Source organism: Pelodiscus sinensis, chromosome 28 (assembly GCF_049634645.1).
Source record: "Pelodiscus sinensis isolate JC-2024 chromosome 28, ASM4963464v1, whole genome shotgun sequence".
Classification (NCBI taxonomy): Eukaryota; Metazoa; Chordata; order Testudines; family Trionychidae; genus Pelodiscus; species Pelodiscus sinensis.
Window position 1 is genome coordinate 9,448,000 of NC_134738.1, and position 18,214 is coordinate 9,466,213.

At 48.2% G+C, this 18,214-nt stretch overlaps 1 protein-coding gene across 4 annotated transcripts in view; it reads right to left on the minus strand.

Annotated features, from left to right (window-relative positions):
- DOCK5 (dedicator of cytokinesis 5) overlaps positions 1-18,214 on the minus strand; it is a 183,901-nt gene that overhangs the window by 36,186 nt on the left and 129,501 nt on the right. For 3 of the 4 annotated variants that reach the window (XM_075910678.1, XM_075910679.1, XM_006114193.4), the window contains 11 exons: positions 18,008-18,108; positions 14,846-14,904; positions 13,002-13,156; positions 10,922-11,007; positions 10,164-10,320; positions 7,480-7,520; positions 7,277-7,367; positions 5,059-5,178; positions 3,517-3,606; positions 2,780-2,884; positions 1,023-1,164 (listed from right to left, as the gene is read on the minus strand). In XM_075910678.1, coding sequence (XP_075766793.1) covers positions 1,023-1,164; positions 2,780-2,884; positions 3,517-3,606; positions 5,059-5,178; positions 7,277-7,367; positions 7,480-7,520; positions 10,164-10,320; positions 10,922-11,007; positions 13,002-13,156; positions 14,846-14,904; positions 18,008-18,108 — 1,147 coding nt within the window. The remainder of the gene's footprint in view (positions 1-1,022; positions 1,165-2,779; positions 2,885-3,516; positions 3,607-5,058; positions 5,179-7,276; positions 7,368-7,479; positions 7,521-10,163; positions 10,321-10,921; positions 11,008-13,001; positions 13,157-14,845; positions 14,905-18,007; positions 18,109-18,214) is intronic. The other variant, XR_012897943.1, reaches the window with a different exon arrangement.

Below are 18,214 nucleotides of genomic sequence, written 5' to 3' on the forward strand. Positions count from 1 at the left end.
CAAAGGAAGCCGCTGAAACAGCAGAAACGAAGGAGGCAATTTTCAGACCCAGTTCGGTCTTGAATGCATTCTTCTGAGTGGACACTTGGCTGGGTTGATGTGCACAAGGAATTACTGCCTGAGCGGTGTCTTTGCTGTAGAGAAATTCACAGATTTTTAAGGACAGACGGAAGTATTAGTCTGACCTCCTGTCTGACGAAGGCCAGAAACTTTCACCGAGCTGAGCCCAATAATGTGTGTCCTGAAAGGCATGTGGGTCTTGAAGACACCAAGAGACTATCACTCCCCTTGGGCATTTGTTAATCACCCTTATTGTTAAGTGAAGAGAAGTCATGAGCCGGTTTCTCTGCTCTGTCTCATCAGCTGCTGTTGTTGAGTGAGTTATTCCCGTATAATCAGAAATCAACCAATCAATCGATCAATCAGAAATCAATCAATCATTCAACCTGGCCCCTTTCATCAGTACTGTCAATGATTACAAAAAATTAAATTTTAAAAAGAATCAGTTTCTAGGAAGAAATAACAAGACTCCTCATGACTGCCAATACACAGCACTGTCCAGAAGAGATGAGACACAGCACCTTTTTGTATCCCATTTTCACCCCTTCTACGTCAGAATGGATCAGAGCTATGGTCCATTTAGCCCAGTGTTTTGTCTCCAAAGGTGGCCACCACCACTTGTCAAGAAGGTGTTCCTCCACTGTGGGCAGGTGGGGGATAATCTGACCCCCCCCAGAAGTATCCTCCTAACAGATTGGTTTAAACTCAGTAGCAGGAGGTTTTAGATCCCTATTTATTTGTTTGTTTAGCATTGTAATTATTGGATAGCCCCATGATCCACATAGTTGGCTGATCCCTCTTTGAATTCTGTGATGTTCTTAGCCTCAAAGGTATACTGTGGCAATGAGTTCCGCAGCTGAATTACATGCTGTGTGAAATAGTACCAGCGTAACAGATTCTGCTCCCTCAGGCAGAGGAAGGAGAGCTAGAATGTGTCAGACCAAACTACAGCTAAAAGATACACTGTTTAGGGGAAGACTTGATCTCCTCTCCTGGAGGGGCAGTGCTGGTCATCTTCTCAGCGTTTGGAAACTGGGTCAGCAATTTCAAGTTGAAGTCTTCTCTCCGTTCATACTCCTTGCCACGGTAGATAAAGATTTTATTCTGTGGGTAGCGGGAGGAAATGAGAATTAGACGTGACTGATACATCACACATACAGGGTGCAATCTGGGTGGTTTAAATTTTGTGCCAAGGTGCTTTTTCCATCCATGGGCAGAATAAATTTTTCCACATGCACCAAGACATGTGTGAATGTGCACTACTGGGCTCTGGGCACTCTGCTAATCAGGCACTTGAATCTCCCCTGAGCAGCCACCGAAACACTCAGCTTACAGGGAACACTTAGTCTGTGTTAGTGTTTGGTGTGTGAAATGAGAGCAATCAAGCCGGCTCTGTGACCATTTTGTGACCCGCCAGCATAGCTGCAAAAGGTCACAGCTGTGGCAAGTTTGCACTTGTGAACTGGTTTGTACTTGCAGACTTCAAAGCTCAGTCCACTTCCTCTCCATGCTTCCTCTCTGCTATTGCTTGTTCCCACTGTGCATATGCCGAGGCTTTTATCTAGCACTCATGGCTGGAGTACGAGTGTCTCAGAAGCATGAAGGGACTTTTTCCTGTCAGCTACCTTCTGAAGCATCATCCTCAATTTGCTAATGGAAAACCGGAGCACAGGGTAAAATGATGTGACTTGACTACGTGTATGCTGGAAGTCCGTAGCGGAGTCAGAAACGGAACCACGGTTACCTGAATTTTTGGGTAGCACTTTGTCTGCTAGACCGTGTGTGATGGAGCGATTAGTGGGTGCAGGTCTCTGGCCTGTATTATGCATGTGGTCAGACTAGATGGTCAGATTTGGTGACTGCTGCATTCACCTATTAATCAATTCGCTTAGGGCAAATAGCTTAAAAAGCCTCACCATGTGAAATGTAAACCCATTATCCTTCCCTTCTTAGAATACACTGGCTGGAACATTTGCCTGCACATCAACTGGCTGACTCATGCTGCCTGGCTTTACCAGGGGACCCAGTGTGGATCCAGCACTAAAGCAACCTTGAAGAGGAAGCGTCTTTGCATTCCAGTGCATCTGGGTGGGACAGAGTTTTACTAACTTTCTAACATGAAGGATTAGACTGAGTGATTCAGCCTGGAGACACATGGGGTCAATTATTTACCGGAAAGAAAACACACTTACAATGAAGATCACTTGCCTAAGCTGACAAGAGACTGTAGAGCGCATAGAAACATGAGAAAGAGTCCCTCTAAAACAACCCATTCTGGGCAAAGAGACAAGATATCAGTGGATCCAACCCCAAGAGCCAGGGCAAAGATGTTGAGCAAAAAAAAAAAAAACCACAAAAAAACCCCCCAACAACCTCTACCCCTTTAAGAAAACGCATTTAGAGGCCAGCTGACGCCATCTTTAATTCACCATCTTTAATGGCCATGCCCAGGTCAGCATAGGGAGCTGGGAGGAGAGGGCTGTTTTGGGGGTGCGGGGGCGACTTTATGCACCATGGGGACCTGACTGTAACTGAGAATTCAAGCCCTTTCCATTTCGGGTGAGATTTTCATGCTACTTATGCAATTTAGATACCCAATTGCCCTTCAGATTCATAGGGACTTGGCATCAAAATCCCCTAGAACGCTGTGAAAATCTCACTTCTAGCGTTCCCCATAGAAATCATCCCTGTAACGTCTTAGCATGTGCAGGATTCTTACCCGGAGGAATGAGGGGAAACCCATCCCATAATACCCAACAGCAAAATACTCGGGCTGAGGTCTCATCGCCTTCATAATATTCTCATAAAATGTGGCACGTTTTTTCTGAGGGGAAAAAAAAAGAAAAAGAAATCCCTGAGGTGTTCATTTCAGAGTTCACAGAGACATTGTCAAGCGTATTTACAAAGCCATTTTCTCACCCAGTGCTGTCAGTAATGCATCTTTGAAATACCACTTATGCAAAAAATATCAATTTAATGTTTGTTTATTCTGTGCTAGCTCCCTTTTGGACTTCACTGACATAGGGTATGTCTACATTAGCCACCCTAGATCGAACTAGGGTGGCTAATGTAGGCATTCGAAGTTGCAAATGAAGCCCGGGATTTAAATATCCCGGGCTTCATTTGCATCTTGCCGGGTGCCGCCATTTTTAAATCCCCCTTAGTGCGGACACTCCGTGCCCACGGCTACACGTGGCACAGAGTAGGTAGTTCTAATTAGGCTCTCTAATTCGAACTACCGTTACTCCTTATGGAACGAGGTGTACCGGTAGTTCAAATTAGAGAGCCTAATTTGAACTACCTACTCCGTGCCGCATGTAGCCGTGGGCACAGAGTCCGCACTAAGGGGGATTTAAAAATGGCGTCAAAATACAAATAAACTGTATGTTGGGCCTGCACTACTCAGCAACATCCACTTAAACATGCAGCCATCCAAGATAGTAAAAGGGTCCTTACCAAAAGATTACTTAGCCCCTCATAATCAAAGACTTTGTTCTCATACATGTCAGCCAACTCTTTGCTTAGCTGGATTGCCTTCTCCCACATCTGCAGGAAAGAAACAAAACAACAACCGTTTAAAAAAACCCCAAACACATTTATCATAAAAAGTATTTACTGCCACAAGAATATAAAATTTAGCTGACTTCAGGTAGTTCTTTATTAGAACATCTGACATTCCAGAGAGTTTCATGCTTGTGTGAACCACATTTTGCACTGGAGATTATTCATTGTATAGCACTTTTCACCCATAGATCTCAAAGTGATTTACAAGGGTCAGCGTTACTAGCCTTGATGGGGAAACTGAGGCACAGAGCGGGGAAGTGACAAAGCAGCCCAGGTTTTCTGACTCATGTCTAGTGGTCCACTGGCCCATGCTTCATCAGGTCTAAGTCTTCCAGTTTCTTACCAATGAACAGTGTTCCCTGTAAGCTAAGCACTTGGGTGGCTACCCAGGAGAGATTCAAATGCTGCTCAGCAGAGCACACCCATAATGCCCACAGCATGTGTTCTCTACTGGTGGTGCACATCCACATACGTCTCAGTGCACATAATAAAATTTATTCTGCACATGAATGGAAAAAAATTAGAGGGAACACTGCCAATGAGGCACATTCTTGTAAATATTACTGGTAGAACATATGTTTCAAAAAAGGGTTGCTTCTCAGAATAGCCTTTTAGGGCCAAATCCTCCTCTTAGCACACATCCCAAAGAGTGGCTACCTCCACTGAACTGCTCTTCACAGGGGAGCCACCTGTTTAAGAATGCCGGGAATGGGAGCTCAGCACCACGGGACAATTACGTTTCACCCGTAAAAATGTCCTCACATACGTTTGCTAAGGGAAAGAGACAGACAGGAAAAACATCCGTAGTGATTCTCTCTATTCTGCCAGCCCTGGTGTTGAGGGTACTCCGCATCATGCGCCTTTGACTTACAGGGGGCACTGGATTTTCAAAGAAGTCTACGGGACTTAGGCACCCAGTTCTCATTGAAATTCAATTGAATCCTTTGGGAAAAAAAAAAACCCCTAGGCTGTGTCTACAGTGGCCACTTATTCCGGAAAATCAGCTGCTTTTCTGGAATAACTTGCCAGCTGTCTACACTGGCCCCTTGAATTTCTGGAAAAGCACTGACGATCTACTGTAAGAAATCAGCTGCTTTTCTGGAAATACTATGCTGCTCCCGTTCGGGCTAAAGTCCTTTTTCCGGAAAACTGTTCTGGAAAAGGGCCAGTGTAGACAGCTCAGTAGTGTTTTCCGCAAAAAACCCCGATCGCGAAAATGATGATCGGGGCTTTTTTGCGGAAAAGTGCGTCTACATTGGCATGGACGCTTTTTCCGGAAATACTTATAACGGAAAACTGTTCCGTTTTAAGCATTTCCGGAAAATCATGCCAGTGTAGATGTAGCCCTAGCGTTCAGATTCATACACTGGCCAAGTCCACCATCATCTCTCCCTTTCTTTCCAGATCAGTCTGGGGATCCGCAGGGACACTCACTTTGCCCTTGTCGAAGAAAGCGATAATTTCTTGGTAGAGTTTCTCCTTGAGTTCCTGTTGTGAATACACGTAGTAGCTGTCCCTCTGCAGCAGATAGGGAGCACAGGGCTTATCGGACCACTGGGAACAGAGAAATACAGTTGAAAAGAACTGGGATGTGTTCAGCCAAACCTGAGCAGGTTCAACTCGTGTGGATGTGTCTCAGCCTAATTCAGCAGTAATGCAAGAGGAGGTACAAGTTAGACGGCAGCAATAAATGGTCAGAAAACAGGTGTAAAACCTTGTTTACACACAAAAGGTGCACTGGTCTACCTTAAATCAGTTTATAAACCAATTTAGTTCAATTGGTGCAAACTCCTTTGTGGAGCCTCTTACATCAGGTTGAAACTGGTTGTACTGGTTAAGCACCTATATTTATTTGTGAACTAAACTGACATAAGTCAGGTTTAAATAAACTTAAGTATCCCTGCACAGAAAAGTTGCACTAGTTTAACTAACCTGGTATAAAATCATGCTTTTAGTTAAACCAGCGCAAGACTGCATGGGGAGGAGCGGGTTGACCAGGCATAGGCGACAAAGCTGTGCAACTTGCACAATCAATCAACATTTGGACATAATTGCTTACCTACACGGAGTGTTGCACCTTTAATTTTAGTTCACAGTATCATTTTAAACTACTCAAAGTCTGTGTGGATGTTCTTATCTCACCACAAGACAGGGCTTTTTGGCACAAGTTCAAGCTAAACAGCAAAACGTCACTCCTAAGCCAAAATAAGACAAGCCACACTGAAGTTTGCATCCTTTTAATTCAATCAATCAGGCACGTGTGTGTAGACAAGGCTTCATTTAGCACTGGAATGGGTTCCCTGGGAAGGTGGTAGAACCTTCATCCCTAAAGGTTTTTAACCAAAATTTGTAGTGGGCCCCCCATTAAAAATGATGCTCGCTCCGGGTTAGATAATAGCCATCCTTGAGTGCAGGGGACTGGACTAGATGACCTCTCGAATCCAGTCATATGATTTCTATGAAACCATTGTAATTCAAAGGGTAGTTAAAAACACCGAAGCAGAGTTCCAAGGGAGGCTGTGGAATCATAGAAGCATAGAACTGGAAGAGACCTCAGGTCATCAAGTCCAGCCCCCTGCTCTAGGCAGGACCAATTCCAACTAAATCAACCCAGCCAGGGCTTTGTCAAGCCGAGACTTAAACACCTCTAGGAATGGAGACTCCACTACTTCCCTAGGGAACCCATTCCAGTGCTTCACCACCCTCCTAGGGAAATACTTTTTCCTAATATCCAACCTGGACCTCTCCCACCACAACTTGAGACCATTGCTCCTTGTTCTGCCATCTGTCACTACTGAGAACAGCCTCTCTCCATCCTCTTTGGAACCTCCCTTCAGGAAGTTGAAGGCTGCTATGAAAATCCCCCCTCACTCTTCTCTTCTGCAGACTAAACTGACCCAAGTCCCTCAGCCTCTCCTCATAAGTCATATGCTCCAGCCCCCTAATCATTTTGGTTGCCCTCCGCTGGACCCTCTCCAATGCATGCACATCCTTTTCGTAGTGGGGGGCCCAGAACTGGACACAATACTCCAGATGTGGCCTCACCAAAGCTGAATAAAGGGGAATGATGACATCTCTGGATCTGCTGGCAATGCTTCTCTTAATGCACCCTAATATGCCATTAGCCTTCTTGGCTATAGGGGCGCACTTCAAGACAGGTATTTAAGAACAGATTAGACAAACACTTGTCAGGGATGCAGTTGGGATCCTTAGCCCTGCTCAGTGTAGGGAGATGGACAAGATAACCAGGTGCCGGGTCCTTTCCTGTCTTATGAGCATCATTCCTACTTTAAAGATGGGGAACAGGTATTCAGAGAAGGGAAATGTCTTGGTAAGATCATACAGCAGTGACAGAGCTAGTAACAGCGCACAAGTTTCCTGACCCCCCAGTGCAGTGCTCTACCCACTAGACCGTGCTATCCAAACAGAGATTTGCAGGCCTGCATACCAAACAGGTGCAAGTCATATTACTGCTGTTTTCACCACCTACCTGTTTTCTCCCCAGTTTATACCCGATGTGCAACTTACAAAGCTCCCTGGAAGCCTTTTCAGGTTAAAAGTGAACACAGTAATGGTTTATTCTGTGGGTCGTCTTTGTTCATCTTAAACCCCCCAAACAGTGTAAAAACACTAATTGCCTCGAGTGAGTCACCTGAAGGAGTTCTGCGTGGAGGAGGAGAGTGTATGCCGCCTCTGTGAAGTTCTCACAGTCCGTGTGTAGGTCCCGGAGTTTATACAGATACCTAAAAGAATGAGACGCAAACAGAGATTTGATGTGAAGGCTTACTGTACTGATGCACCCCAAAGCAGCAAAAATAAAACATGCCCATGTGATTCTGGAGGTAGAACACTTACCTGATGTATATATCCTCTCGTTTCTTCTCCTTATAAAAATTCTGCCAAGAAAACAACACACTCATATCAAGCTGTTGTAAAAATCACTAGATTTACACATAGGTATATTACCTGCTTAGGATGATCAATCTTAAGTACTTATCTGGCCTCCATTACCACAGTATCTGAGCACATCAGTTTTCAATGTCCTCAGAACATGCTAGTGAGGTAGGGAAATACTATTATCCCTAGATGAGGCACAAAGATTAAGTGATTTGGCCAAGATCACACAGAAAATCTGTGGCAGAGGAGTTGAATGGAGCCTTCCCAAGTCCAAGGCTACTAGTCTAGGCACTGCTCCTGCCTTGTTCCAGCTCTGCCCCTGACTTCATCTCTGACTCCTGGCTCCACTCACTAGACCTGACCATCCTCATCTCAGTTTCTGGCAGTAAGGCATAAAGGAATTGCCGTATTATACAAACGAGGATTAGCCATGGCATCTGTATCTCAATTTGGACAACAAACCCCTCTGCAGTTTGCAGTGGCTCATGGCTGATTATTTGCTTTGGGCCCAGCGTTAGCTAGAAATGGAGTAATAAAGTGGCTGCAAACAGTGTTAGTAAGAACAGGGGATCCTGTTGAAAGGAGGTGACGTGCCCTATATTCAATCCTGAATCTTTTTTCAAAGTTTGAGGATTTTGGGTTAACTTCCCCCTACCTGCAACCCATAATTTTCCATGAGCACTATTGTCTCTGAGTACCTGAGCTCTAGTAGAGGGACCCCAAATGCCCTGCAGAGGCTATTTAAATGGTTGCTTTTGCCTCAGCAGCAGCCAAACTACAACTGCCTCACCTGTACAATGGTCAGCTGTTTGAAAGTGCCCTGTACAACAAACCAGCCTACACCACTCAGCCTGACTTTGCTTCAGGGTGTCAGCCCGGAACGCACATCTTATTTTTCACTCCCCGTTGGGGCTGGCTCCCCCACTCAGCACAATCTTCAAGGGCTGTCCTCTCCTCACAGTTGGTTCGGCTAGTCCTGCCAGAACCTCCCTTGCAGAAGGCAGATTAAACGGAGGCCACTGAAAGCGAAAGTGGTGGTCTGGCTCTGCTTGTGCTGAAGCCGGCAGTAACAACGGGAGCTGAATTAGGCCAAGCCCGAGCACTTCCCGAGAAGAGGCCATCTCTACACTTACGTGGGCAAAACTTCTGTCACACGGGGGTCGGAGGAGGAGGGGGGAAAAGACACCACCCTGAGCCACGTACATTTTGCCAGCGTAAGAGCTCATGTGCACAGCGCTACGACAACGGGAGACACTCTCCCACCAACATGGATGGCGGGTATCATAGGCAGGGGAAGGCTTTGCCTTCCCAAACAGCCAGCCTGGCCCCGCCCCCTCTCCGCCCCCAGAATGCCTAGCATAGACATTTTGGAGGTGGAGCGTTGCTGCCACCAGGCTTCAGCCACGCTGAGGTTGCAGATGCTGGGGCTGCAGGCAGCTCACCCTCCTTGTGCTCTGGGACCAGTGAGGTTCCTATGGGGGAGCAGGGCCTCTGGCAGAAGGGGCGGGGCTGGGGTGCTACATTCACCCACCGCCCATGCCCACCCAACGTAGCTACCACTGCTGGTTGAGCTGGCTTTACTATCTCGTTCTCTTCCATTTGCATAACAAGGCTACACAAGCGCTCTTGCAGCAGCACAGATGCGTCGGTACCGCTGGGCTGCTGTAAGCATGTTAGTGTAGACATGGCCTAAGGCAGTGTTTCTTAAACTGTGTTCTGTGGCACACCGAATTCAACAGAATTCAAAATGGCCACCCTTAAAGGAGCAGGCAACCTTTTTTTCCCACCCTCAATAACTTTCCCCTGCCCTTTTTTCCCCCCTCAATAACTCCTCCTCCACCCCCCAACACTTTTTTCCTTTTTTATTTTTTGCTCAACCAAAAATCCTTGGTGTTCCTCATAAAAAAAATTGTTTGGTGTTACTCAGTGTTAAAAAGTTTAAGAAACACTGGCCTAAGGGATCAGTCCAGGGCTACTCAACATGCGGCCTGCGGGGCTCATGAGACCCATGGCCCGTTTGTTTGTGGCCCACCGTGCAGTGGGTGGGAGCCAAAACAGAAAAGTAGTCAATATAAGGGTCTTCTGTTGAGATGCCTTTAGTAGTTAAATTCCTGGACTGTCATTGCCCATTAAAAGTGCTGTCCTATGGGTGGGAAATCAGGCAAATATTGCATTCTATTAAGACCAGCAGAACTGACTTAAATTGGGCCTGTGTGTTGTGTAGTCTTGCCCAATCAGTATGAAAAAATCGATTTGCATATATTTGCATATATATTTGCATGTATATGCAACCACACTTAAGTTGCAGCCCTTGGCATGTGCTATGAGTATCATTGTGGCCCCCAGAGCTTCCAAAGTTGAGTAGCCCTGATCTACTCCAACCTCCTGGGTTTACAAGGTGTAGAATTTCTCCCAGAAGCTTGATTAAAATGCATCTTTTGCAAAGATATTTCATCTTCTCTTAGGGGTTCCCACTTTTAATCTTCTCTGGCTTTTTCCTGGAGATACAGGAATGAATAATTTTTTCAGGATGAATCTCAGGTGCAGCCTGGTACCTGCACTTTGTAAATATCGGGTCTGGCCAATGATTATAAGATTAAAAGCAAGTCAGTAAATTGGCATCAGAGCCCTTCCTTTCATACCAGCACATTGACCGTGCAGCTCATACGGTTCTCCTTGCTTCCATCGTGCATGATGGTCCTATAGTCCAAGAGGTTTTCTAGCAGGCTGCTGACCAGCAAAGCAAACACTTCCCCCGAACTGGACAGGTACTTGTGCTTCCGGCAGTGTTCCAGCAGGCTGCAGGCATATCGAGAGAGGAAAGACCAGAGAGAAACAGAAGAGAACATAGATTCCATTAAAGTTCTGGATGGTGTTTCTACTGCTAAACTGAACTTTATCATCCTCATCATCCCCTAAGCCACTGGGCTAAAAGGCTTTAATGGGGGCATATGGACATGTAGAAGCTTTTTGCTTCTTTGCTCTGCTCACCAGAAAGCCATGAGCTTTCACAGCAATTAGCACAAGGGTTCCTGGATCTCATTTATAGAGCCCTGGGCAGATACAAAATTTGTATCTGCAAAAATGAGCCACGGATATATCCGCACTGACATCCGTGGATACAAATACTGCAGATATACCACGGATATGTGTGGATTTGCAGGGCTCTACTCCGTTGGAGCTCTTAGGTGCTCCTGTAATACAAACAGCAACAGAAGTATAATTTTAAGCCATCAGTCCATCTTGACAGTGGCCAGTTAATATGAAGACCATTGTGGTTTGCAGCTTTTCTGAGTTACTCCCTCATCGAAGTAATGAATTAGGGGTTCTCAGGTTTACAGAAAGAACCAACCGAGCTGCCAGACAACAAAGAGCTTCTGAGCATCTTTCAAACACTTACAGTTTCTCCAGCAAGGCCTTGTATTGCTCGTCCCCTCGGCCCCCTTCCACTTCCTGGTCTAGTTTGGTTATTAACTCGTTTTCAAGCTAAAAAAGGCAACAACAACAAAAAAATCCCAAACTGGAACAATTCCTGAACCCTTGGAATGAATCCCACATGTGTTTGCGGAAGGAACTGCCCCATATTGGGGGTACTGATCTCACTGGCCAAACTGGAGTATGTTTCCATTAATTGACCCAAGGAAAATTAACGGACAGAAACGGACAGTGAAGACAGGGAAGGAGCCAGGAAATTTGGACAGCTCCCCCATTCAAACCAGATGTCACAGGAAATTGATCGTCTGGGATATAGCTCCCTGATCCTAACGGACAGGCCTCTATTCTTTCCCGAGAAAGAAGAAAGCCCCCGCCAACATGCTGGAGGGGGAAATTTCATGCCAGACACAGATTTGAGGATCATATTGATCTGGTGATTGTGTGAGCAGGAGTGACTCGGATCAAGCATATAAACCCATTTGTATCCCATGTTCACACTAGTGTTCTTTGGAACCAGCATCCCAGGAAAAAACATTCACCTCCGAGGGCCCAGCAATTCAAGGGGTGCTACTGCAGCAGCGGCAGGAACCCGGAGCTCTTTAAATGGCCACCCCAGTATGCCATGTTCCAGGAAGTGCTAAAGGTTGGGCAGGCTGTTTGGCGTGCTCTGAGCAATGTGGAGAGCTGCTCTGGCCCCTCCCCTCCCACTGAGGCCCCGCCCCTCCCACCGAGGCCCCGCCCCTTCTGGGGCACAGAACTGCCCCCCCCCCATCTTCCCCTGGAGCCTGCAGAGGCTGTCAGCACCCCTGCCCACAGCACTGAAGCAATTCTCACACATTCCATCACTCAGACAAAATCTTGGGACAGACAATGCCAAAGGCTGATGGCCCAGTGGGAAGTAAGATTCTCCCTCCCCCCCCCCCCATGAAGTATCTGAACGGAGATCAAAGCAGGGACAGGTTGGTGTATGCACAGCGCTAAGGGACACGTGGTGACAACTGTCTCGTGTGTCTGACAGGCAGAATGCCAAGGAGGCTGCCTCCTGGATGGATGATTTCTGACGTCTCCGGGGAGGAGACTGACCACGGTGTCTCTAGCGTGTCGCCGGCCCAAGGGCAGAGATGCTAATGACTGGCATCCCCGGAGGGACGTGGGAAGAAAAGTTCTGAGTGGCAGTTGCTGGAGCTGAAGGGATAAGTAGGCACCAAACCAGGAACCTCTTTTTCTGCCTTCCTGCCAGCGTTTTCAGGTTAGCAATAAATGGAAAAGTCCAGTGGAACTAGCCCAGAGCTGGGTGCCGGAGACCAGCCTTCGAGTCCCCACTCTGCTCCTGACAATGTGTAACTTCACACCGCTCACGTCCTCTCTCCGTTCCACAGCCAAGGGTGGGGGATGGGTACTGATGCTCACAGAGGCACTGAGAGTGTTTTGAGGGGCTTTTAAGGATGTTAACTGCTTTAAATGACCAGCACTAGCAATGCGACCCTGGACTTTCAGCCAATCTCTTTGTAACAACGTAATATTTGCAGCTAAGAAGTTACCCTCAGAGAATTATCGCTAAGTAAGCCTCTGGCAGAAAGGACCATATTTGGGTTTTATTGCTTGAATAGCACCTAACATAATAGGGTCTTGGTCTAGGACTGCTAGATGCTATGGTAATACAAATAAATAACAACAGTATAAAGATGCACAATAAATATTAGTTTATAAATGCGCGTTTTGATCCAAGGATCTCAACACCCTTTGCAATTGTGCGATGGGTATTCATCTATTTTTAAGATGGGGAAACTGGGGCACTGAGCCATTAAGGGATGTGCCCACAGCAACAGACAGTAATAACCCAAGTATCAAGACTTGCAGTCTCCTGCTACATTCACCCCACAAAACTGCCTTGCAACAGATTTTCAACATTGCTTTCTGCTCTGTAGCCGTGCCTAAAAAAAAAGGGGGGGGGAAGGGAAGGAAAGACTCTGATTTGCTTTTTTCCCCCACTTGCCCACCCCATGGCATGAAGCAGCGGAACTGACGAGCCCACAGGCCCTCACCATATGGAAGTTTCGGTTCCCGCTGAAGTTGAACTCGCACTGCATCATGTCAAAGAAGATGGGGATGGAAGCTTTCCGCAGCTCGGGCTCAGGTGTCAGAGTCACCTCCAGGATTGGGCCCACCATTGATGGGATGAACTTGATCTTATGGGGGCCTGTAACGGAGAGAAGATTCGACACAGCGTCTGCTCAGCGGAATGCAGCTGCTTGGAGCAGGGTGCCTATATCTGGCAGCACATCCGTCTTATCAAGGTAATGAGAAGACAGTGTCTGGGTGAATAAACGCTGCCCATTAGATGGTGCCAGCCTTCTGTATGGTTTTGGAAGTCTGACTCTATCTGTGCACCAGCTCCTGGTGCTAAGGGAATGGGGATCGGCACGGAGCAGGACCACCCTTATATACCCTTGACAACTGAATAATCTTGCCCTAGCAGCAGGACGGGTACTATAGGGATGTTAAATATCAGTCAATTGAATAGTGAATTAACCTCATGAATTCCTATCGGTTACTCGACTAGTCTATAGTCCCTGGGGGCAGGGTCAGTGCGCTCCGGCCCCACTCCCGAGGAGCCGCCTGCCTATATCAGAGGCAGCAGCGTGGGGTGCCAGGCGGAAGCTGGTCCACGAGGGGAGCCAGTTTACAAACCAGCTCCCCTCACGGACTGGTTGCCTGTCACCCCACATTGCAGCACAGGGCGGCAGCAGACCCTGTCGGGGGGGAGGGGGAACGCTGAACTCCCAGACCCAGCACAAGCTGGAACTGAGCTGGGCTGCCTGCCCACCTGACTCCTAATACACATTAAATGTAGAGCCGCAGCGGGGGTAGGTCCCAGACCCAGCACGAGCCAGAAATGAGCCAGGCTGCTGGCCAGCTGGCTAACAAATTTACTGGTGGGGAGGGGGATGCGTGTAGTCTATAGAATTAACCAACACGCTTTTGCTTATGGGTTAATTGACTACACGCTTACATCCCTAGGGTGTTACCAGCCAAAAGTGAATGGACGGCTAACTGGGGCTGGAAGAGGTGGCGGCTCAGAGGAGGGGAGAAGGAAAAACCCCACACAAGAAGTACAACGTGATTCAAACCTCCTGTTAAAATGGGACACTCTCTCCATTGATAGAGCGCAAGGAAGGAAGTTCCTGGACTCCCTCTCAGAGACTGACCCAAAACTAAAGGGCTCTCAGAGGGGCAAGGAAATTGAGGCTATGATTTGCAAGCTAGGGGTGGCCCCAAGGGCGGCGTTTCGAGAGAATGGGGGGGAGGGGACAGCAGCTGTGCGAACCGGAACGCAGCTTGCTTTTCTTCCCGTCCCCCAGACGATAAGGAAACTGGAAAACTGGATTCCATGATTTACACCTCTCCCTCTCCCCAACCCCTTTGCCAGCCAGGAGTGAGAGGCCTGCACGGAATCCAAGTCCATTCCCTTCGCTCCCTTATCATCGGGGAACGGCCATGTACCCGTGCACACGACTACTGCCCCCCCCTCCCGAAACTCCGCCCGTGGGTGGCGCAGGGAGGAATCACATGGGGGGCTAGTCATGTGGCCGGTGCCGCTGCATCCCTCCCCAGCAGTTGCCACTGTCTGTGTCGCTCTTGTACTTTGGGAACAAAGTGTGACTAGCTTAGACATTCCTTCACCAAGCCTACGTGCTACTTGCTTTCACGTTCACATGGGCCCAGAAAGGGGGAGCTAATCAACAAAGTCCACATCTTCCGGCAGAATGCAAGACCTGCCAGGCCCAAGGCAGCTGGCTTGCAGAGTCCCATCTCAGAGAAGATCTGAAATCCAGTTTCCGAAGTAGATCCCACACACCATCGTGAACTGTACAGACAGGGAACTCACCCAGATTATACCACATATCCCTGATTTTGAAGCCAATCTCTTTCCTCATGTCCCCATACCTAGGAAGGGAAAAATATGAAATGAGAGAGGAAGGTGAACAAAAGGCACGTATTGAAATTATCCTTGTGAAGTTGCCAGGAAAATTTTACAGCCCAGCCGCAAAATTTACTGGACCCCCCCCTTTAAAAACGTAGCCCCGCTTCTTGGGCATTGAGAGTAAAGAGTCTGCGGAGGGCAAGTTCCTCACCAGGCATCAGCCAAGCAGTGACCAGACACCAGAGATCTCCGGGAGGTAACTCCAGGGAGGGAGAAGAGCTACTGAAGGCTGCCCCAGGGATGGCTCCCGCATTAGGATGGTGAGATAAGGGACCCATAGGAGATAGGTAGAAGGACCATGCTGTTCCAAGAATGAACCGGGAGATGATGATCGTAAGTTTAGGCTGGACATTAAAAGAAGGTTTCTCATCATTCTGCCACTCTACTCTGCACTAGTTAGGCCTCAGCTGGAGTACTGTGTCCAGTTCTGGGCGCCACATTTCAAGAAAGATGTGGAGAAATTGGAAAGGGTACAGAGAAGAGCGACAAGAATGATTAAAGGTCTAGAGAACATGACCTATGAAGCCAGGCTTCATGAACTGGGCTTGTTTAGTTTGGAAAAAAGAAGATTAAGGGGGGACATGATAGCGGTTTTCAAATATCTAAAAGGGTGTCACAAGGAGGAAGGAGAAAATTTGTTCCTCTTGGTTTCTGAGGACAGGACAAGGAGTAATAGGCTTAAAGTGAAGCAAGGAAGGTTTAGATTGGACATTAGGAAAAAATTCCTAACTGTCAGGGTGGTTAAATATTGGAATAAATTGCCAAGGGAGGTGGTGGAATCTCCCTCTCTGGAGATATTTAAGAACAGGTTAGATAGACATCTGTCAGGGATGGTGTAGACGGAGCTTGGTCCTGCCTTGAGGGCGGGGGCTGGACTCGATGACCTCTCGAGGTCCCTTCCAGTCCTATGATTCTATGATCACCGAGGTGAGGTTCTGGAACAGCCCGCCCATGGCAGAAGTAGAGCCAAGAACCATTAGCTAGTTTTAAGGTGGCATTAGAAAAGTTGATGAATGGGATTGCAATGGCTTCCCCTAGTGAGCAATCTCTCCCTTCCCAGCAAATCGGCGCTATTATCTGAAGGTTGCCAATAAACAGAAGGCCAGTGTGTGGAGCTGCAGCCAGCAGAGGGAGCCCTGGGATGGGATGTGCCTCCCGTTTAGGCCCTGGAACTCCAGCCTGGGCTGCCCTCTCGGGTGAGACTGCGGATGCGGCAGCCCCGTCTCTCCTGTGCTGGTGGTCGGTCCCGGGCCACTGGCTTGTTTGTGGGGCGGTGGCCAAAGAAGGAATGTCCTAGCACCTCCTTCCCTTGTGACAGCTCCAGCAAGCAGCATGCAGCCAGGGCCTCTTCTCCCCCCGCCCCCTGCCACAGCCCCGCCCAAACGGTCTCAGACAGGCGTCCTGTTTATTGCCGACATCCACGCTCCATTAACATGACAGTCAACGGGCCGGGAGTGTTCCGACACCACCCATTAGAAGGTGTTACTATTAGGACCACTAATCACCAAAAGCCACTGGACATGGCAGGGTTGCCTGTACTCAGTGACCCAGAAAGTGCCTGTCAGTCCTTTGTTCCTATACTGGCAAGGTGTGGATTAAAATGCACCCCCAAAAGAGCCATTGTGCCCTGCCAGTAGGCGTGATCATAAACATTTCTGAGAGCAGGCTGTAGATTCCTCAGTGGCCCTGCCGATGAGCCAGCCCTCGCGATTTTACCCACAGTCTTGCAATATCTCGTGTTTTGCTTCAAGCCCCAGATGCTGGAATTAGGGATGTAAGCGACTTGCCAACTAGCCGATAAGCAAATGCTTATCGACAATACGATTAGCCAGACAATCGCATTTCGCTGGAATCATAAGGTTGCACGATAACGCAGCTTCCATTTTTAAAAAAAGTTTCTAACCCTCATGAGTGCAGAGAAAAGCTTGAAACCCCCCAAATGAGGGTGCCTGAAAGGCAAAGGAAGCAAGCGACAAAGAAGAACTCCGCCAACCTTTTTTTTTTTTTTTTTAAACCCTCAAGATTTTTACGTTCGTCTCATGATTTTTTGGGCCTGGCTCGTGATTTTTGAACGCTCGGGATTGGCAATACTGGGAGTGTCAGGAACAGAGGGGTGAGAGGAAGAGGTCCCATGGTTAGAGGGATGCTGTATGGATTGCTCCCTTGTCTGGCATTACGGCTGGGGCAGCCAGTAATTTATGGCTTTGAGGGCTATAGCTGAGGTAAGCGTTCTAGATTAAACCATAAAGAAGCAACAACCTCTATTTTAAACAGGGGTGGGCAATAATTTTTGCCCAGGGGCCACTTCAAACATTTTTGAAGTAGCCCCGGGCCACCCTGGAAGTGGCGGGGCTACCCCCCCCCAGACCAACCATGGTCTGGGGGTAGAGAAGCCCCTTTGCCCCTCCCTTCCCACTAGGCACCCATGCCCTGGAAGAGGCTTGGCACGCTCCCCCACCCCCAGGCCATTCCAGGCCTGGGGGTGGGGGAGCACGGGAAGCCTCCTCCGCTCTCCCCTCTGCCCTGTAAGCAACACGCGACGCTTCAAAGTGCCACATGCTCCTGGCAGGGCGCGATAAGGCCTCGTGCTCTCCCCCGCCCCCAGTCTCTAATTGGCCTGGGGGCAGGGGAGCAGCAAGGCCTGCTTGGTGGGCCAGATCCAGCCCACGGAGGCCCTTTTGCCCACCCCTGGTTTAAAATCACACGCGTTGTTTAAACACAACCCAAAGCAGCACAGCCCATTGTCTGACCCCACCACTATTCTCACACAGAGAGCTCACCTTCACGGTATGTCTACACTGCAACCACAGGCTTCAGCATAGGATGTACAAGTGGCTGGCCTGCATCCAGGCCCACATTGTCAGCGCTTCACTGTGCTGGTACCCGAGCTAACCAGATTAAAAATACCTCAGGTACGGCCACACGAGTTGTAGTTATACACGGTGACTGCAGTCCAGACATGCCCTTGGGCTGCAAGAGGTGTGCCTCCTTAGAGGAGCACAATATAAAGCTAGGGTTTCGTTTCTCACCCTCAGAAAACCCGACCACATTGAAAGGCGAACTTACTTCTTGACAATTTTGTTGCGTTTGGCCTGTGAGAAGGTCTCCAGCTGGAGAGATTCGTGAGTGAGGAAAGCTACTGCCAAGTGGAAGTAATTGTTCCAGAGCTGTGAGGGGAAAGAACCTCATTAAAGAAAGGAAAATCACAAAGGAACAGAAACACACAGCACAATAGGGCTACTTAGTCACCACTGCTGCAGATGCTCTGGTACG